Source organism: Aspergillus nomiae, assembly GCF_001204775.2.
Source record: "Aspergillus nomiae NRRL 13137 chromosome Unknown contig00031, whole genome shotgun sequence".
NCBI lineage: Eukaryota > Fungi > Ascomycota > Eurotiomycetes > Eurotiales > Aspergillaceae > Aspergillus > Aspergillus nomiae.
The window spans coordinates 83871-102635 of NW_015378086.1; the positions used below are offsets into that span (position 1 = coordinate 83871).

The window sequence follows — 18765 nt, forward strand, 5'->3', positions numbered from 1 at the left end:
AGGTGAAGACCGGATTCTCCCCGACATGCGCTTAATACCGGCCCATATAGGGCACTCGCGCAAACGAAGTCAGACCGAGTAAGACATTTTTTGAGGGGGACTCAGTACACCCACCATATCCAGTAGCTCCAAGGGCGACAGGTATGTTTGAAAGGAAGTGACGTTGGATTCTGCCCTTCAAGTAGAGATACACTATATGAGGTGCCAGAGCACTACTATCTATCGTAATCATGCATATGTACAACAGCATCGAAGAGGAAAATGAGAGGGAAAATCAACAAAAAAAAAAAAAAGAGGGAAACTCTAGAGAAACCTGAAGCAGCCACCCGATTTAAAGCCTTAAGGGAGTCCTCTCCGAACTCCGGTCCTTATCCCAATATAACTCCGCAAACGCTCCTCCTCTCTCGAGCAGGGCCGCCGGCGGACCTTGCTCTTCGACGCGCCCGGCATCCACGACAATAATCTCGTCGAAATCTACAATGGTTTCCAGTCGATGTGCAATGGCGATGACCGTATGATCGGCAAATTCACTCCGGATGAGTGACTGAATGAGGTCGTCCGTTTTGGTGTCGATGCTAAAGGACGGCCAGGTTAACCATCGTGTCATAACATATAATATAGTAACAATATAAAATCACTAACCTGCTTGTCGCTTCATCGAGGACTAGGATCTTCCCCTCCGGCCGTACCATGGCCCGGGCGAAGCACAGGAGTTGCTTCTGACCCGGAGAGAATGTATCAGGCGTAATCGTAGCATCTAAGCCACCAAGCTCTCGGACCGCATCCCACAGCTGGACCTTCTTCAACGCATCAATGAGGATGTCATCGTGGATTGAAAGACCGGGGTCCACGTTAAGGCGAACCGAACAGCCCGGTAGGAGGAAGGGCTCCTGAGGGATACAATTCAGCTGAGCACGCAGGTGGTTACGAGCCAGCAGAGAGATGTCTAGCCCGTCGATGTTGATCGTGCCGCTGGTCAATTCAATGAGACGGAATAGGGACGATACTAGCGAGGACTTTCCACTGTAATTTACGGTTAGGATCGGGGACTGTATAGGGGGAGCAAAGGATGAGAACAAACCTTCCGGAGCGGCCGCAGATGCCAACCTTGGTGCCTGGCTTAATTGATAAAGAAATATGGTCGAGCGCACGGTTCGAGGAGTTCCTATCGCCACGGTATGTTAGTCGAGGTACGAACTGAAAAGTACGACAAGACTCGGAATCATACTTGTAGGAAGCCACCACATTGCTAAACTCGATTGCTCCCCTGGCCGGCCAGTCTGGCGGAGGTACAGCTGTCTCGTCTTCCAGATGCTCCGACTCAATGGTAGACTTGAAGTTGCGAATTCGTGCCACTGCCCCAATGGATGTCTCCAACACGGTCCATTGCTTGATTAGACCCTGCAAATTCTCGGTAAATGTGACGATATTCAGCAGTGCCAACCCAATGAAGCTGGCGCTCACTTTCCCACGCGTCGCGACAGCGATGGATACTAGGACGACGGCAAATCCGGCCACCATCAGGGCAATGACCAGTTCAAGCCAGCGCTGAATGGCGAAGAGCAGATAGAAGGGCTTTTGGGAATCGTTGAGCAATTTGCTGTTGCGTCGGCGGTAATGCTGTTCCCACTTGTAGCTCCGGATGGTGGACAGGCCACTGAGACTTTCCAGGAAGTGGGAGACCAGCGGGGCTTTGGCTTCGATATCTAAATATCGGATCTGGCGTGAGGTACGCAGGTAAAACCGTTGGGTGAAATAAAAGGCAACTATACATGCGGGTATGGTGGCGGCGATGTATCCCGTTGCGGTACAGATGACCACCATTTGGGCTACACAGGTGAAGAAAGTAAGGATGGTATTCAAGACAGAAAGGGGGAGCTCCATGTCGATCAACTGCAGGTCCTGACTGAATCTGGGGGAGAGGTCAGCAATTATTCGCGTTCACTATGAAGCTGCTTCGGTTGTTGCTCACCGGTTCGTCGTGTTGCCTAGATCGGTGGTCTGGAAGAATGACATAGGGGCACTGGAGAGTTAGTCGAGGAAGAGAAGACAGGATGAGTGGGACGTACTCTAGGACACTTTTCAAGAGCTCGGCGTGCATATTTCTGGCACCACGAGCTACCAGGTTCGCCATTAGATGCCTAGTTAAGGATCAGCATGAGGGAGATGCTAAACAATAGACTGTAGTTCCAGATCTGACAACTCACCAGCAGGAGGTGACAAGTGTAGAAGTGGCCATCACCGCGATAAACGCATAGATACCGAGCCAATATCCCAGTCTCTCGTTGGGATGATCGATATTTGACTTTGCCCATTTCTCCACCCAAAGGGCTAATCTCGTTAGCAATCGCTTATTTCACCTGTGTGAATAAACTTACAAGGGTATGTAATGGTAACCACATAGGCCATGATCAAAAGAACAAAAACCGCGGACCGGAACACCCCCAGAACCTGGGCATAGTACCAATAGATGGACATATCACCCGTGCGTCGCCCATCCCCCTGCGGTGTCGGTTCTAATTGTACCTCTGGGCTGGCCAACGAGAGCCGATGCTGAGAGAGCCGGTTTTGCGAGAGGCGGTTTGGCACGAATTCGCTTTGGCCGAACTGCTTTTGTGAGAACTGCTCATGTGAGAATTGTTGAGAAAACCGCTGCGAGAAAGGTTGAGAGAATTGCTGAGAGAAACGTTGGGAGAATCTCTGGGAGAAGCGCTGAGAGAACCGATTTTGAGACAATCGATTTCGAGCCCTGGCTCTGGGGATAGGGATCTCGGGGGCCTCCAGGTGAACCGTTGCCTTCCGTTTCGGCAAGGCCGCCAGACTACGAATATAGCTGTCAGCTCGAGAATGGAGCTCTTTGTATGTTCCCTGTTCCATGATGTTGCCTGATGGGCCCAGAGCGATGATATGGTCCGCAACAGAGAGGCGAGAGGCTAAGACATAGTCAGCATGAGGTGAAGCGTCCAAAGGATATCGAGGGAATACGTACGACTGTTCGTCGTCAGGATCACCGTCGTACCCAGCTTCCGTAAAAGCCCCCCTGGAGCCAACAGAGCATGGAAGACCGCATCCTCCGTGGTGCGGTCCAGCCCGCTGAAGACATCGTCGAGAATAATAGTCTCTGCTCTGGAGTACACAGCCCGGGCCAGAGCCTTTTATAATGTACTAGGTCAGCATATGACTATGCATGGAAAGGACACGAGATCGAAGTGAACAAAAAGAAACTTACCACGCGTTGCTTCTGCCCTCCACTCAGAATAGCACCTTGAGTCCCTAACATAGTCTTGTCCCTATTTGGTTGTTTGCGGATATCATCATATAGGGCGCATGCGTTGATCACGGTATTATACCAACGCAGGTCGTACAGCGACTCTCCCAAGATATTGTCCTCGATGGTGTTATTCGTCAACCAGGGTGTCTGCGAGCAATACGCAATCGAGTCTGGATCGGCCTTCAACGCTCCCGAAAACATGGGCGTCTCTCGCAGCAACGCACGCACAAATGTGGACTTCCCAGATCCGACGGGTCCGACGACAAATGTCACCGTGCCTCGATGAATCTCAAAGCTGAGATCTTGTACCACGGCTGGCTTACTCGCTTCCCAGCCAGCGCTGCGGCCCTCTGCCACAAAGACTGGACCGGTGACTTCATAGTACAAGGGTAACTTCTCGCGACTGGAGATACTGGGGACCCCTTCCACAACCGACATGCCCTTTCCGTCGTAGACAACTCCAATCTCCGTTAGTGCACTAGATAAAACGCTGGCAGGGATGCTGATGTTGCTCCGAGTCCCTTGAGGCTCATGTGCGTCGTCCCTTCGTGGGTCTGACTGCAAGAACTCGTTTACTCGTTTAATCGAGCCGATTGCGGTGGCGACTCCCGTTGCAGCTTCAACCAGGTTAGAGATTGGAGTGGCAAGAAGAGTGAATAAGGTGAGCGATGTGAACGCCTTAGTGGCCGTCAGAGTTTCGTCCCCTTTATGCCGTGCTATGAGGGCGTAGATCGTGAACGAGGCCAGCGGAGAGAGTGTGACGTTGCTGTAGGCCACGCCGACCACCAGGATCAGGAGTCGACGGAACTTTTCCGACTTGACAACCTCTTCGACACGCATCGTTTGGACGAGGTTGAACAGTTTGTCGGTCAATCCAGCTGTGCGGATTCCTTTTACAGATCCCAGAACCTTGGCGGTAATATCGACTCGTTTTTCAATAGCTTCCAGCCAGACCTGCTGGCGAGGGCCGGCCAGTCCAGAGATGAGCAATGACAAGGCCATACAGACTACCCGTAGTCAGCAATATACACACACTAAAAGAAAGAACATGTGCACATACTAAATACTACGATGATCGGGGCGATACTGGCGACTCCCAGCTGACGCCATAGCAAATACAGCGCAATAGGAATCTCGACAATACAGGCCCAGGCATCGTGGATGTAGTGTAGACCACCGGAAATACGCTCCATATCTGCACTCATTAAAGTGACAGGGGCACTGGTCTCAACATCGATGTCACGCATGACCATGACGTGACTGTAGAGCATGTCGACCAGGCTAGCCCGTATCATGGAAACCACTCGATATGCCTGATGATGGGCGAAGGCCGTGGAAACCTGACAAATTCAGTGTCAGCTCTATATCGTCTTACATTCATAGAGTAGACAGACTCACCGCGATACCCGTGTAGACTATAGCGAATGCTCCAATCAGTGCGTATCCCTGTGACTTGGGGTGAGAAAGCTCGTTCGATCCCACCCAGGTCGTGGTTGCTTCGACCAGAAAGGGCTGTGCGAACGTGAATGCCACCTGCAGCGCTCGAGGGAAGACTCCTAACAATATCGGAACCAGGTAGTATCGGCAGCATGCCCAGAGTAAACTGTGAGGGGAATTCCGGTTGGGTCCTACAATGATTTCCCTGTCATCAGGACGAATATAGCGTGAAGAAGTAGAAGAGACAAGCTTACCCTTGTTCCATAGCGCATAGAGCCCGCTATCACCATGCCCCGTAGAGCGAAGTGAGTCCTCAATTGGGGGAAGCAGCTCAACCGTAAGATCCACGCGGTTGCCGAGCATTAAGAGCGGGTTGAGCCAGCAGTAGAGACATTCTCCCAGAATCCCCACGGTCGATTCAGGAGGCGCATCTTTGTAGTTTCGTCTCAAGAGGGACCTCTTTGACATCGTTTCGGTAATCAGTAACACCACCTTTATGCACAGTGTCACCGTATAGAGTACCGCTATCGAGCGATTCCTCTCCAGGAAGTATAAGGTGCGGGTCTCGGCCAAGGACAAGATCGAGGAAAGGAACAGATAGCCACAGTTGATAGTAGCGGGCCGAATAGTACAGATATGTTCATAGTGAGAAAGAATACCGAATATGATGGAAGCCAGCCAGGAGACGACCGCCGTTGCGATAGTAGCTCGAGTGGTTTGTCCCGACGGCGCCGCCCAGAGGCCGACGAGGGTTAGCTGGAGGACGGCCAACAGAGCATATCCACCCTGGCGAGTAGGTCAGTTTGCATACTTTCTTCATGGGCTCTTTCGCTGCAGGTGCATCATACTAGCTTTACAAAATACCGATATCCTCCCTGTACCTTTATTGTCTGTTTTCTCAAGTAGTATATGCGTGGCAAGGCCCAAAAGAGAAAAAAGAGGGTCACCGGCAGTGTGAGGACCGTCTCTTCGAAGTATAATGTGAAATCAAAGCCATTTTTGCAGTCATGGCTGACAACAGGCCCAAAGGTATCTTCGACAGCAATAGGGCATGCTGCCGTTGCTCTGGAATGAAGCCAGAACGAAGACATGGAGATTGCGAACTAGTGATGTTTGATTGTATTTTCATCTATGGTCGTATCGTCCACATTATGAGATAGAAAGTAGATCATGGTGATCGACTTTTGTTCATCAACGTTTGGAATTTGACGGGTTGGCTCGTGGCGGTGCTCGTGGGTCCGAAATGGCCGTACTTTATATGCATGGTGAGCCGCCGAGCTTAGGGTTTACGACGACTATTCTATTAATGGCACTCTACGGGACTGACACTCGCAGAATCACATATAAACTCATTCTCCAGGCGTACATGACATGCAGGCTCATCAAATCTCTACCAGTTCCTCCTAGTTCCTGCCAGATCTGCCCCCCACCACCCCCACTCCAGCTCTGACGAAGAACTACTTCAGGCCCCTCTGAAACAATTTATGCCACGCGATGAAGACCATCTAATCCGGCCATGTGCACTGCTAGTGCTAGACCGCGTTTGCGTTTCACTTCCAGGTGTTCCTGCTGATCTTCTTGGCCTCTCATCTTCAGCCCCAACCCCGAGCCTTCAACGCTAGCATCAGCATAAGCGTCAGCATTGGCATTGACATCAGCATCAGCATCAGCAGTATCACCATCTTCCAAAAATTCCAGAAACTGGAGAACTTCGTCGGGCGCTACCGTCCGGCGACCTTTTTTGAAAACATACTTCGAGATAGCGGACGCAAGAACACCTTCCTCCGAGCCCGTCGTACTAGTCTCCTGGTGGCTACCGGGTTTCAGGAAATGGCTAACAATGTATAGCCATTTGTCATCCCAGCACAGGACTCGTGACTCGACATCATATCGCTGCCAGGGCTTGATCTCCCGTCGGAAGATACACGACACGCCGCCCAGCACGGGAGTGAGATGTTTTAGTGTTCCGGCTTGTTTCGCCTCGACTCGCTGGGCACTTTCGTTGGACGGCTTTCTCGATGGTGGACATAATGGGGTAATAACGTCCTTGAAGAGCAGTAGCAGTAGTTCAAGCCGGTTTATATCCAAATCCGCGTAGAATGTGCTGTTAGACTTGTGCAAATTGAAGTCGACCTCCGCCAGAGAACAATAGGACCGGGTCCGAACAGGACGAAAGAGGGTAGAAAGCCCATTGCCTGAGGAGGGTTTATTTCGTTTCCAGACAATATGGTTCATGAAGATTGCGATAATTCGGGCCTGTTAATTCGTACTCACGCCGTGGCGGTTAGCCCAATGCTTCGTTCGAAGCCACGTAGGAAAATGCAGACTATCACTAACATGCCATAATCCAGGAATAGCTTTGGAATCATAGACGAAAAAGAGCAGCAGAATGCTGCCCACCACGGGGATGAAAGAGTACACAGACATGGCAAGAATTGTAGATTGAGAAGTAACGAGAGAAGAGTTGTTCGCAAAGTAAAGATGAAAAAATGATGGGGGCCACCGGCGATATAAATACAAGCCCCCACCATAGAGCTGAAAGCCTCGGACAGTAAGAATTAAACAGCCCCATCCTTGCCTGTTTGGGCACTAGAATAGAAGCCCGACTTTTACCGTGAATTGATCTGATGCTACGGGGGTGTTGTTTGGGAAATTTCAGTGCGGTAGAGGGTATATTGAAGGAAGCAGGTCTATCGGTACAAAACAACAATCATGGGTACAAAAATCAAAACACCTTCATCGACTGAATAACAGACTCAATCTTCTCCATTCCACAAGTTCCAGCAGTGCTCATGTAGGTTTCCCACTATTGACTACATTAGCATTGCGCAAACAGCCTCATGCGATAGGGAAGGGCAACTCACCTCGTTCAAGACTCCCATCAGGGCAGCAGACCCAGTCAACTCCCTCACCATCTCGAAATACTCCTTCGTCAATTGGAACGGCCGGGCCGTCAGGTTGGGAACGTACTTTCCGACCAACCGCTTCGGGTCGAGCGCATGGCGGTCGATCAAGTCCAGCAAACAGCGTCGGAAGCCAGGCACACCGGGGAGGAGATGTGAAGAATGGAAGGGAATGTCGATGCCCTTGAGAGGAATTGTCGCACAGCCTCGTGTGAGGGCTGTCCCGGTCTGGGTAGTAGCAACTTGCGATTTTACTAGCGAGGTTAGCTGGTCGGGAGACAGGACGTTCGAAGGGAGGAGAGAGGAAGCGGTCGCGTTGATATGATCGAGGACCGATTTGAGGCAGTGGAGCGGTTGGATCTGGGGTGGGTTAGCGAAAGGATAGGACAGAGCAAGAGTAATGAAGGCTTGCCTGTCCTGCGCACACATATTGCAACCCTGCTACGTTGAAGTTGACAATCTGCAGCAACTGTCCTGTCTCGGCTGCAATGGTTTCCACCACCAGCTGCAGCGCTGCTTGGTCAAATCCTAGAGAGTCTCTGTGAGTAACGGCTAATCTCAGCTGGCTAGACGCATCAGGACGACACCTACCTGCGCAGACCCGGCTTGGATCAACCGCACACATCCGGAAGTCGGATTGCCCTCGGTCGTCGCGCTCCACGGCGAACTGCATCAACAATCCGCGATAGAATACCACTTGCACCAGGCTCTCCACACTGAAAATCTTCCCGACCGCACCGAGGGCTGCATACTCGCCCAGCGAGTGACCGGCGTACGAGCTCCGCTCCGAGATTAATCCTCTCGCCTGGAGATCCGCAAAGATCGCCAGCTCCATCAGCGTCAAGGCTGGCTGGGTGAACTGCGTGGCCGACAACAGCCCCTGGGGTGCATGGTACGTGTAGAACTCAGTGTCCTCGTCGATCTCGGGGAACAACGGGAGAAGCTGGACGTTTCCATCGGTGCCCATGGATTCTCGCTTCATGCTCATGTATTTGTCGCGGATGTGCCGACCTTGCGGGCCTCCGAAGTACACGGTGAGCTCCTTGGGGTCATTGCGGACGATATCGGTTATGCGGAAGCCTGATGAACCGTTTAGTAAACGCTTACCAGCTAAAGAATGCTTGGAACAGGGAGGATCAATTGAAACCCACCGTAGTTGTCGGAGAAGTAGGTATCAGCATAATCCCACACTTGCCGTGCAGCCTCGCTCTGGGTATACAGCTGCATTCCCATGCCCTTCTGCTGACTTCCCTGGCCCGTGAACAACAGCGCCGTCTCCTCAGGTTCCACTTCAGCCTCTCCACGTAGCACTGTTTCTCCGCGCTGAACATGCTTCGCTTCGACGGAGATGATCTTGCGGCCCGCCAGCATACCCACATGCTGGAAGATGACCTCAATTTCATCTCCCGGAAGCACCATGCTCGTGAACGAGCAATTGAAGCTGCGGAACGCACCAATGGCCGACGCGCAAGTATAATGCTCGACGAGACCACGGACGCGTGCCGACGTGTACATGCCGTGCGTGATCAGCCCCGGTAGATCAGCATACCGTGATAGGGAGGACGAGACGTGGATGGGGTTGAAATCCCAGGAGACATGGGCATAAGCCTCGTTCGAGTCCGGCATTCTCATCATGAGTGACGAACCCTCGCCCGTGAGCGGCATCGGGTTGTTAAACATGTGCCGTTTCTTGACCGGGCTGCCATGGCGCTGCAGGTAGTCCATGACGGGGTTGCCACGACAGGTGGCGGCATAGAAAGCAACTGTTGCGACAGAGCTCGACCGACCAGGCAGTGAGGACTTCAGACGCACATCACCCACGGTGGTAACGGCCTTGAATGTATCCCTGCTGGCGTATTGATAGGTCGACTGCAGTACGAAAATTAGTGTCTGGTCCTGCAGATCTAGGTCAGCATCGCGTGGCTTGAACCACGGTTTCGACTTCAGCAGAGCCACCTCCATGGGTCCGCTGAGGCACAACTCCATTTCTTCTTCGTCGACCTTCCGGAAGGTGTTCTCCCAGTCCGTGTGCGTGCCGCGGTACAGGAATTGGCTGGTCAGCTCGAGGACGACCTTCCCTTCCTGGTAGACGTCACCGCGCACTTCCACAAGCTTACCAGCATCCTCGATCGTGATGGCCTGAATACGAGACTTGGTCTCGAGGACAGCGCCCTCCTGGATAGGTTGCGCGTCTGGGGGGATGCGGAAACCATTGGTGAGATGCACCAATGTCAAGAGATCCACGTCCAGCTCGTGCGAGAACAGTGGCTTCATCAGTGCCTCCCAGCCGACAACTACCCCAAAGTCCAGCGGTGCGTACAGGGTCTTTCCACGCCGCTTGCTGGACGCATCGCTGGCGTTCTGCACACAGTGCGCAAACTCTGCAATCGAGTCCGCCGTGACTTCGAGCTGAGTCTCGCAGAATGTATCATGCACGGATGTCCACTTCTTCGGCTGCGAGCTGGTGAACCACACACGGTAGTAGAACTCCTTGACCCGCTCATTACGACCCTCCATGATCTCATGGATGGGCGCGTATACAGCGTCGCGCCGGTACTGGTACATCAGCCGCAAGCCGATAGCCGCACCCCCAGCGTTACGGTAGTTAATGATCTCCAGCGTGATGGACCCGGACTCGTCAGCACGGATATCGACGACCTTCACCGGTTCAGAATGTGGGCGGTATTCGAACAGCGAAACAGTCGTGTCGGACCGGTGACCTGCCTGGACCATCACATAGGAATCGCGCGTCGGCTGGAAGAGGCGGCGCAGTGGGTTCTCAGAAATCGCCCGGCCCTGCACAATGGTAGGAGCATTGAAGAATGCCTGGCGCCAGCCACCCTGCGTCCCACCCAGCGCGGCTAACCACTGGTCCAGCGACGGCATCGGAGAGTTCATCTCGGGAGATACCTCGTACAGAAGCGAACCAGTGTTGCCAACGGGGACGCAGCTGATCCCTGCCTGCGCCATGCCCCACTCACTGACGACGGGGTAGGGCCCAAAGCAGTGCACGATGGGGATTCCATCCTCGAAGTAGTCGGGATCCCGCATCTCCAGACGTTCAATATGCCCCTCGTGGATGGCATCCAGGATCTTGCGCGCTGGCTCATCGACCGCCGTGGAGTAACGCGCGGCGACTGGCCCGTGTAGAATACACACTCGCCCAACATCTCCATCGACCACCGCGTTGAGATCCTCCGACTGCCACAGCGAGTCCTTCTTGAAGTACTCCTCGAAGTTCTCATCCAGCACGGGCACGAACGGGACCGGCTTCTGGCCACGTCGTCGGCACAGGTGCAGGAAGTACTGCGCGTCCTGTGTACCCATGAGTTGGTCAGCGGCACAGGGGTTCTGCTCAAGAAATCGGTCAATAGCTGGCTTGGGGTCGTGAAGATCATCCACGCTGGTGACCACAGAGGAGGTAATCTTCATGTCGTCACCATCTTGGCCCTCCTCTCTTTCATGGCCGATCCGGGCTTCTACGCGCAAAAGGAAATCAAACAGGAACTGCTGGAACGAGGCATCGATCCAACGGCCTTCGAGTGAAACATATGTCAACTCGACCAGCCGCGAGATGACCTCGGCATAGGTCATCTCCTCCAGATCCACCACGTTCCCGAGCTCGTCGCGTCCAAACCAGACTTTGTGCGAGTCGGCGTTCAGTCGGCGGATCAAATAGTCGCGCTGTTTCTGGAGTTGAGTGAGACGCTGTGCGCGATCGAGCTTGAAGATTGTCCGGTCTAATTCCGCCCAAAGGCGCACACCACGCGTCGCCAATTTGTGGATGGGCTCTCCCATCTCGGAGGTCACCGTCATAATTCCTCCTGCCGGCTGGGTGTAGGTCTGCTCCCAGTCCGCCTCGTCGGCCACACCAGGTGTTGCAACAATAGCTTGCTTCACTGCGGCGCTGGTATGGGCCTCCTTGGCGGTCATCAAGCGGCTACCCAGCAGAATGCCGTCGAAGGGCATGAGTGGCCGATTGTACTGCTGCGCCCACTCCCCAGTGAGGTAAGGGAAGGTGTCCTCGGCCCCCCCGAAGCCACTGCCTGCCACCAGGATCAAGTTCGAGCAGCTGCGGACTGCCCCATAAGCCTGGAGGATTGGCTGGTGGAAGTCTTCGAAGGAATGGTGGCCACCCCCGCGACCGCCAGTCCATTGGAGGATCACCGGGAAGTTTGGATGGGCCCGCGCGATGGCAATGACCTGGTGAATCGCCGGGAGCGACCCCGGTTTGAAGCTGATATGGCGCAACCCAAGATCACGGATGTAGCTGGTGGCGACCTCCAGCGAGGGAACACCAGCGCCCACCGTAAGACCCTCGATGGGCACTCCCGACGCCCGGAGACGTGTGAGCAGCGGAACCTGCCAGCGAACTGCCTTAGGGGCAGCATAGATCATATTGACAGTGATTCCGCGACCCGGGGGGATCTCGCGTAGTAGACGCTGGATCGCCGTTTCAAGCTGGTCCGGGCGATGATAGCCTCCCAGGGCGAGTTCGACATGATATCCAGCCTTCATCACCGCTGCACAGAAGTCCCACGCCGCTGTAGTTGGGGTCATGCCCGCCACAATGACCGGTGGGAGTCCCAGCAGACGACTCAGCTTGGTGTCGACCATGGGGCGGCTGCCAGATACCTGAACCAGCCGCGGTCGGTACTGCTCGCTCCAAATCTGACCATACGCCAGTCCCGGGGAAGGGCTCCAATCGAAGATCTCGCTGCGATAGCCCAGATCAGTGTTGGTGCCCTCCGCGACCGTGGCCAGGATTGTGCGAACCCCAGTGCCATCCTTGAGTCGGTTCGTCAAGGCCCCAATACCGGATACGCCTCCTGGGCCGAAGTCAATGATGTGCGTGGCGCCCGGCAACTTGATGGCTTCGGTCCAGACAAGCTCCTGCGATGTAATCATAGTGACCAGGTCGGGCACAATATTCTGGCTTCCGAAGGCCCGCAGGTCACTACCCGTGCGCGTACAGAACACGGGAATGCGAAGGTCGTCGCCCCTAATGGTCAAATCGGGGACATTGGCGAGAACTGCGTCGGAGACGTCGGCCAGGTAACTGCTATGGAAGGCGGCAGTGATGGGGAGGAAGCGGTTACTGATCTCGGGTTTCCGCTTGCTAAAGGGAATGCGATGCTGGGTACCCTTCGCAGGGGCCTTGACACCGCGCAACCAGACGTTGAATCCATGCAGGGACAAGGGTGGACCTGCCAGCACGGCGCTCTGTGTCCATTGATCAAGGCGATTGCAATACGGGCGTCCTCCGAGAGATGTACATTAACGGCGTCGACATATTTCTGGAGCTGCTCCAGGGGGCAGTCGCTGACACTGAGCATGGGCCCCGGAAAGCCCTCGCCATGGGCCTCCGCATCAGCGACAATCACCGGGGGCAGCTCGGCCACGGCAAAGTGGTCTTGGCTGTACGCTCCAATGGCCAGCAGGAGGCGCAGGGCATCCAGGGCCAGGTTGTCAAATTGTGTCCATGACTGGGCCACGGCCGTCACGGTTGCGGTGACAATGCCCTGGGAGTGGCCGGTGGTACCAACGAGTGCCGCCTGGATCTGGGCTGGAGTGGACCCCAGAACACGCCCAATCACGCGATACCAAGCCAGTTGGAGCAGGCCGATGAGCGGCATACTAAGTGGGGCGGAGATCAGGTAGGCTGAGTCTGGGGCCCGCTCGGGATGCTCCAGCCAAGTGATAATATCCAGACCCTGGTGATAAAAGCGGCTGAACCGCTCGTCGAGCGATTGGCGCTGCAGCAGGCTGGATGCGGAGACAACCAAATCACGCACTAACGGCCGGTAGGTGTTGTACACCACTCGCAACTCGTCGAAATAGTTCTCATCGTTACCCTGGCCGCCAAACACGGTGTACAATTGTGCCTTGCGGTCCAACGCGGCCGTCATCAGCGCGGATGGCGGGTGGGATGGCCGACTGATCTTTCGCAACGCATGACGCGCCTGAACGTAGGCAGCTAGGATGGTCGTTTTGACGTCGGTGCTTGCGTCCAGCTCCTTAACCACCCCGTGCACTTCCCGATTCCACAGGATGTCTCGCTCGAAGGTGTCCATCGCCGTGGCAAGGAGCACCCGTAAGTCATCCTCTTTCAAACCACGGCGCTCTCGCTCCAGGCGGCGCACGGCAAAGCTGAGGAATCGAGCCCAGAGCTCCACCAGTGACGACAGTTGCTCGTCCCCTGGAGTCTTACTCAGGTCATGGAGGAAGTCGTCCCGCAGCTGCAGGGCCGTTGGGTAGGAGCCGCTGGCGACGGTGAGGGAGTGTTCAAAGGCATGATAGGTAATAGTAAGGGTCTGACACGCATGAGAAGAAGTGGAGGAGGTGGAGAGAAGTTCTGGAGTCGCCCAGCCGGAAGAGAGTGCGAAAGAGGCCGCGGAACCAGCGCTGGCCAGGGATGGGGAACGGGAAGCGGAGGAGGCATTCATCGTGGAAAACATTGTGGCGGTAAATCGTCGTCTTGTGGATAATTCCGTTGGGTCTTCGTTATTTCTTTGTTGAGATGATCTTCTTTGTTTCTGCAAGGCTCATTTCCGACTCTTTGTTTGAAGATATTCGCAAGATATTTATCCAACGGGTCGCGCTATAACACCCCAATCGGGAAATCAGCCCTAAGCGTCTCACTTCGCAGGGACGCTAAGATGCAGCGTGGGCTCAGCCTGCAGCCCTCGAGCCTCACATCCCAGTCTAGTTTCCCCCCAACTAGAATCTGACGTGTGTTGGCTCTAAAAATATGGTGGGCCAATGGGTTTAGGCACCGTCATTCTGTCGATCCTGGGTGAGCCTACTAGTTTAAGAATGCAGCAGGTAATCCGTTTTTTCCCTCTGCATCTCAACAACCACTTTTCTCCTCCTCTCTTCTCGTTCCCTCTCTCATTCCCCTTTCCGTTTGTCTGAATACTCTGGAAAACCTCTGCTGCGAAGACACTGGTTGTCAATTAGCGTCATGGGTTTAACAGCGAAGTGCGGTATGTTCCTCTAATTCCTCTAGTGCCATTTTGTCTACCCTATTGTTTTCTTTGCTATTTGTTTTCCACGTCTAATAAAAATTCCCCGCTATCCCACGTTCTTAATTCCCCGTTCCCACATCTTTATCTACACCACGATGTGGATTCCCTCCCCAAAACCAGTATTTTTCAACACTTTCAGCCTCAAAACTTTCCAATTTTATGAGCACCGCAAAACTGACGAATTAATGCAGATCTCACCAACGAGAATGCGCAGTATCCCTACTGTGCCAGTCCCGCGGCTGCCATTATCTTCTCCGTCCTCTTCGGAGTGACGTTCGCAGGCCACTTGGCGCTGGCGATTCTCTACCGTAAGAAATTCTGCTGGGTGATCATTGTCGGCAGTGGATGGGAATGTCTGGGTTTGATCATGCGAGCCTACTCGACACTGGACCAGACCAAGTCATCCACCCTCGCTGCTGCACAGCTGCTCGTCCTGCTCGCCCCGCTGTGGATTAACGCATTCGTATACATGATCTTCGGCCGCATGGTCTACTACTACACCCCGAACAAGAAAATCAAGGGCATCAAAGCCGAGAGCATGGCCAAGATCTTTATCTGGCTCGATATAACGTGAGCGCCCTTGCACCATCTCCGCGAAATCCTGTCGACTCCGGAGACACTGACCATGGTCTAGCGCCTTTATCATCCAAGGCACCGGTGGTATTCTGGACTCCGACGGCTTCGGCGAGAAGCTGAATCGGACTGGAATGAACATCTACACCGCCGGTATCGCCATCCAGGAATTCTTCATCCTCTGCTTCCTCGCTCTGTTGATCGTGTTCCATAAGCGCATGCTGTCGGGATATCGGAACATCGAGCGCGGAAATGGGTGGAAATGGATGGTGTACGGCATGTACGTGACATTGCTCTGCCTGACGGTATGTGTGCTCTTTTTTCCCACCCTCTGCATAACCAGCATGCTGACAACGACGTAGACCCGTATCGTCTACCGTTTGGTCGAGTTCGCCAACCCCAACCAGGCCGGAAAGACCGTGCTGAGCACCAAGGAGGCCCCGTTTTATATCCTCGAGTGTGTGCCCATCTGCATCGGCATGATGCTCTGGAATGCATTGCACCCTGGTCGCATAATGCCGGGTCCCGACAGCGAGTTCCCTAAGCTCTCGCGCGCGGAGAAGAAGCAAATGAAGCAGGAGGCGAAGGAAGCGAAGAAGCAGCGCCGAGTCGGCTTTAGTCAGAAGTATACCGCGGTCAACGACTCGGAATACACCCTCACGCGCCCCAGTGACGAGGAGCGTGAGACTGGCTATGGCGGAGGACGGTGGCCCCTGAACGAGGTGGAATCGGGTCGAAGAGGCTATGGCAATGAGTATGGTTATGTTCGTTGAGGACGGTTAGGGTCGGAATGAGACTGTGTGGGATAGGGAAAAAGGCTGGACCTGGCTGGTTTTTGGGTGTTTTTGCTTCTTTCTTCATTTTAATTGTTTCTTTGTTTTGTAGAACCTCGAATCTTTATTATGTTATGCTCTAGTTGACCGATATCAACATATGTATGGGTTACAGATATCCACAATGAATAACGAACTGTGATGCTTCTATAAAGATCAAGAACAACTCCGGATAGAATTCTTCACAACCACTTGCCTCCAACGCCAGCACATAGGATATAAATAAGACAAAGCAAATAAAATATTGAAAGAATGTAAGAAGGGTAAGAACGACGTAAACCATGGAACGCATCAATCAAAGGGATATCACTGGAGGAGAAGAGCGGGATTACATGTTCTTCCCGAGGCATGCGGTATGCAAGGGCGTCTGGCCTTCGAGATCGCGGATCTCCAACTGGGCCCCGGCTTGCACCAGCATTTCAACCAAGTCACGCCGATTTCGCTCACAGGCAAGATGCAAGGCTGTACGGCCCAGCCAATCCTGTGCGTCTACCTGAAGGGCGTGGCGACGCGTCGGACAGAGCAACACTTGCACCACCTCTGGCCGGTGATGCTTCACAGCCAGATGCAGCGCCGTCTCGCCCTCCCGCGTTGTCATGTTGATATTCACACCACTGCCGGTCGGCGAGCCCAATAGCAGTGTCACCAGGCGGGCGTGTCCCTCCATCGCCGCGAGATGCAGGGGTGTCAGCCCCGCGCTATCGGCGATCGAAGCATCCGCGCCCGCACTGATCAAAACCCCCAGAACAGACTCATGGCCGTACAGAGCCGCCCGGTGAAGGGCAGTATTGGCGAATGAAGACTCTCCCGTGGGAGTAGAATGTGACGGAACGGAATCCACAACCGTTGGGGGGCTGGGATTCGGGGTTATACTAGGGGTGGGCGCGTGGAGTGTCTGGGGAGCTTTGACCGTGCCTGCTGCAGGGACGGGGACAGCTGGGGGTTGGGAGTTTGTGAGGTTGCCGTTGCTAGTATTCGCCAGCGCATATGCTTCCTCGATGGGATTGTAGGAAGGCCCCCGGCCAGTCATCGTCGGTCGTTGGGAGCCATCGAGTGACGGCGGAGTCCACGACTCGGGGAAGGACAGCCCGTCCAGTGGAGGAGAAAAGAGCTGAAAGTCCGGAGGGGTTTGTACTTTCACCTGGGTCTGAAAGGAGGGTAAGGGTTGTTGCTGCTGTTGCTGTTGCTGTTGTTTCTGCTGCTGCTGCTTCTGCTCCTCCTTAGGAGCGTTGGCTGCTGCCTCTTTAGCTCCTTCCAGCTTTTCCTTCTTGAGCCCTACATAACATGGTTAACGGAATCAAGGCATCATCTCCGTCCTCCAGTACTCACTTTTACGGTATCCCCTCTGGGCAATTCGATTTTGAGCCCTTCGCCGCTCCACCCGATCATCGATGTTCGCCCAGTTCTCGCCGACGACCTGAACGGAACTATCACCCACGACCGCTGATCAGCAGATGAAGACGAGAAACAATGGGTCTGAAAGGGATATACATACGTGATCATCGCGCAATGGGGATCAACTGACATTCTCATCGCGATACTATAAGATATGGGCTATCCGTTTTCACGAACGGGGGCCATCGCCCGTCCCTGGGCCCTCTACATATATGTATGGGGGAAACATCACCCCGTCATCTTCACTGCATGCAGTCCCAGACCTCTGCCCCCAACATTGCTCGGATTTTTTAGATTGGTATCCTAGCGTATGTTCATCTTACGAAAGAAATTACTGAGCAAAGTCAATTTAGGGCGCCGGCCACATGGTTGCCACATGGGGAGGTCCATAACGAAGAAGATCACTTCCTACTTTCACCAAACGAGCCGATATCCAAAAGTATGGCAGATACGGACTAAGTCGAAGGACACCAATGGGACAATATTTTGCTGGGTCGCAGTCGAGTCCATGGATCCTGTTAGTCTGAACTGCCTCGTTTAGGAAGGGGCCAACGTTGGCTTACGGTGGAGTTGAGTTGGTAATATTATTCGATGAGATCATCCGACATTTGAATATGGACGTTTATGGTTTCTGGATCTTTTGCCTCTCTTTCTTCAGAGAGGCAAGATGGGATCCGAGTCTGCGGTTGGCTCTATACGAGAGGATGTATATTGATTTGCACAGCGAGTGTCTACATGTAGTAAAAGGCCAAACAAAACCCCGGGCTCGAACAAACATGAACATGGGGTAGATCAAAGCACTATGCAATTGTACACTGGAGATCGGAACTAACGTATGAAGCTCTAAAAAAAGAACTGTATAGAGTTAAAAACAGTCCGCAGTCATAGAATTGTTACAGCGTCATGCGCGGGAGTCCCAAGTACCAGACTATGCAAATGTAAAACACTGCCAGAACAACGGCACAGCGAGCCATGGCGTACATGATTTCCGGTCCGTTTGTTTCAGAAATGAACCCGAGAGATTAGAGTAAGAAAATAAACTGTCAAAGCGTTGCGAAAGAAGATCCTGTGACACGGTGGGAAGGGCAGTTACAATGGCTACTGGCTCACGTTAGGGTGACTCGGGCACTGGGGGTTGACCGTAGTTTGGATATGAAACAAGGAACTTACTGCTCTGGGTTAACACTGGCAATGCCCAGTACCTCGATGTATGCCTCCGCATCCCTACGAGCCAATCGAGCCTGGATATCTGATGGCCCACGCAGCAGCCGGAGTGCCCGACCAGTCCTGTTTCCTTGTTTGAACGCACCCAAAAATAGAGTCAC

The 18765-nt window shown here is 53.7% G+C and overlaps 3 protein-coding genes across 3 annotated transcripts; 1 reads left to right on the forward strand and 2 right to left on the reverse strand.

Moving 5' to 3' along the window:
* Window positions 1–331: 331 nt before the first annotated feature.
* Window positions 332–14057, reverse strand: ANOM_003156 (uncharacterized protein; the record flags this gene model as incomplete). Its single annotated transcript, XM_015548413.1, has 19 exons — window positions 332–575; window positions 643–1023; window positions 1082–1912; window positions 1973–2023; window positions 2070–2141; window positions 2208–2331; window positions 2379–2933; window positions 2990–3152; window positions 3230–4278; window positions 4332–4611; window positions 4670–4899; window positions 4963–5494; window positions 6200–6964; window positions 7443–7514; window positions 7573–7971; window positions 8039–8139; window positions 8203–8691; window positions 8763–12834; window positions 12888–14057. 19 exons carry the CDS (start codon window positions 14055–14057, stop codon window positions 332–334), a joined length of 11580 nt encoding a protein of 3859 aa, XP_015410343.1.
* A 428-nt stretch (window positions 14058–14485) lies between these two features.
* ANOM_003157 (RTA1 domain-containing protein) lies at window positions 14486–15985 on the forward strand (the record flags this gene model as incomplete). Its single annotated transcript, XM_015548414.1, has 4 exons — window positions 14486–14597; window positions 14831–15209; window positions 15274–15517; window positions 15575–15985. Coding segments are annotated over 4 exons (1113 nt in total), but the record flags the coding sequence as incomplete, so codon positions are not given.
* A 388-nt stretch (window positions 15986–16373) lies between these two features.
* ANOM_003158 (Ankyrin repeat protein) lies at window positions 16374–17578 on the reverse strand (the record flags this gene model as incomplete). The annotated part of the gene is made up of 3 exons (XM_015548415.1): window positions 16374–17320; window positions 17375–17472; window positions 17541–17578. The coding sequence occupies 3 exons, from the start codon at window positions 17576–17578 to the stop codon at window positions 16374–16376; spliced, it is 1083 nt and encodes a 360-aa protein (XP_015410363.1).
* Between the last annotated feature and the right edge of the window lie 1187 nt (window positions 17579–18765).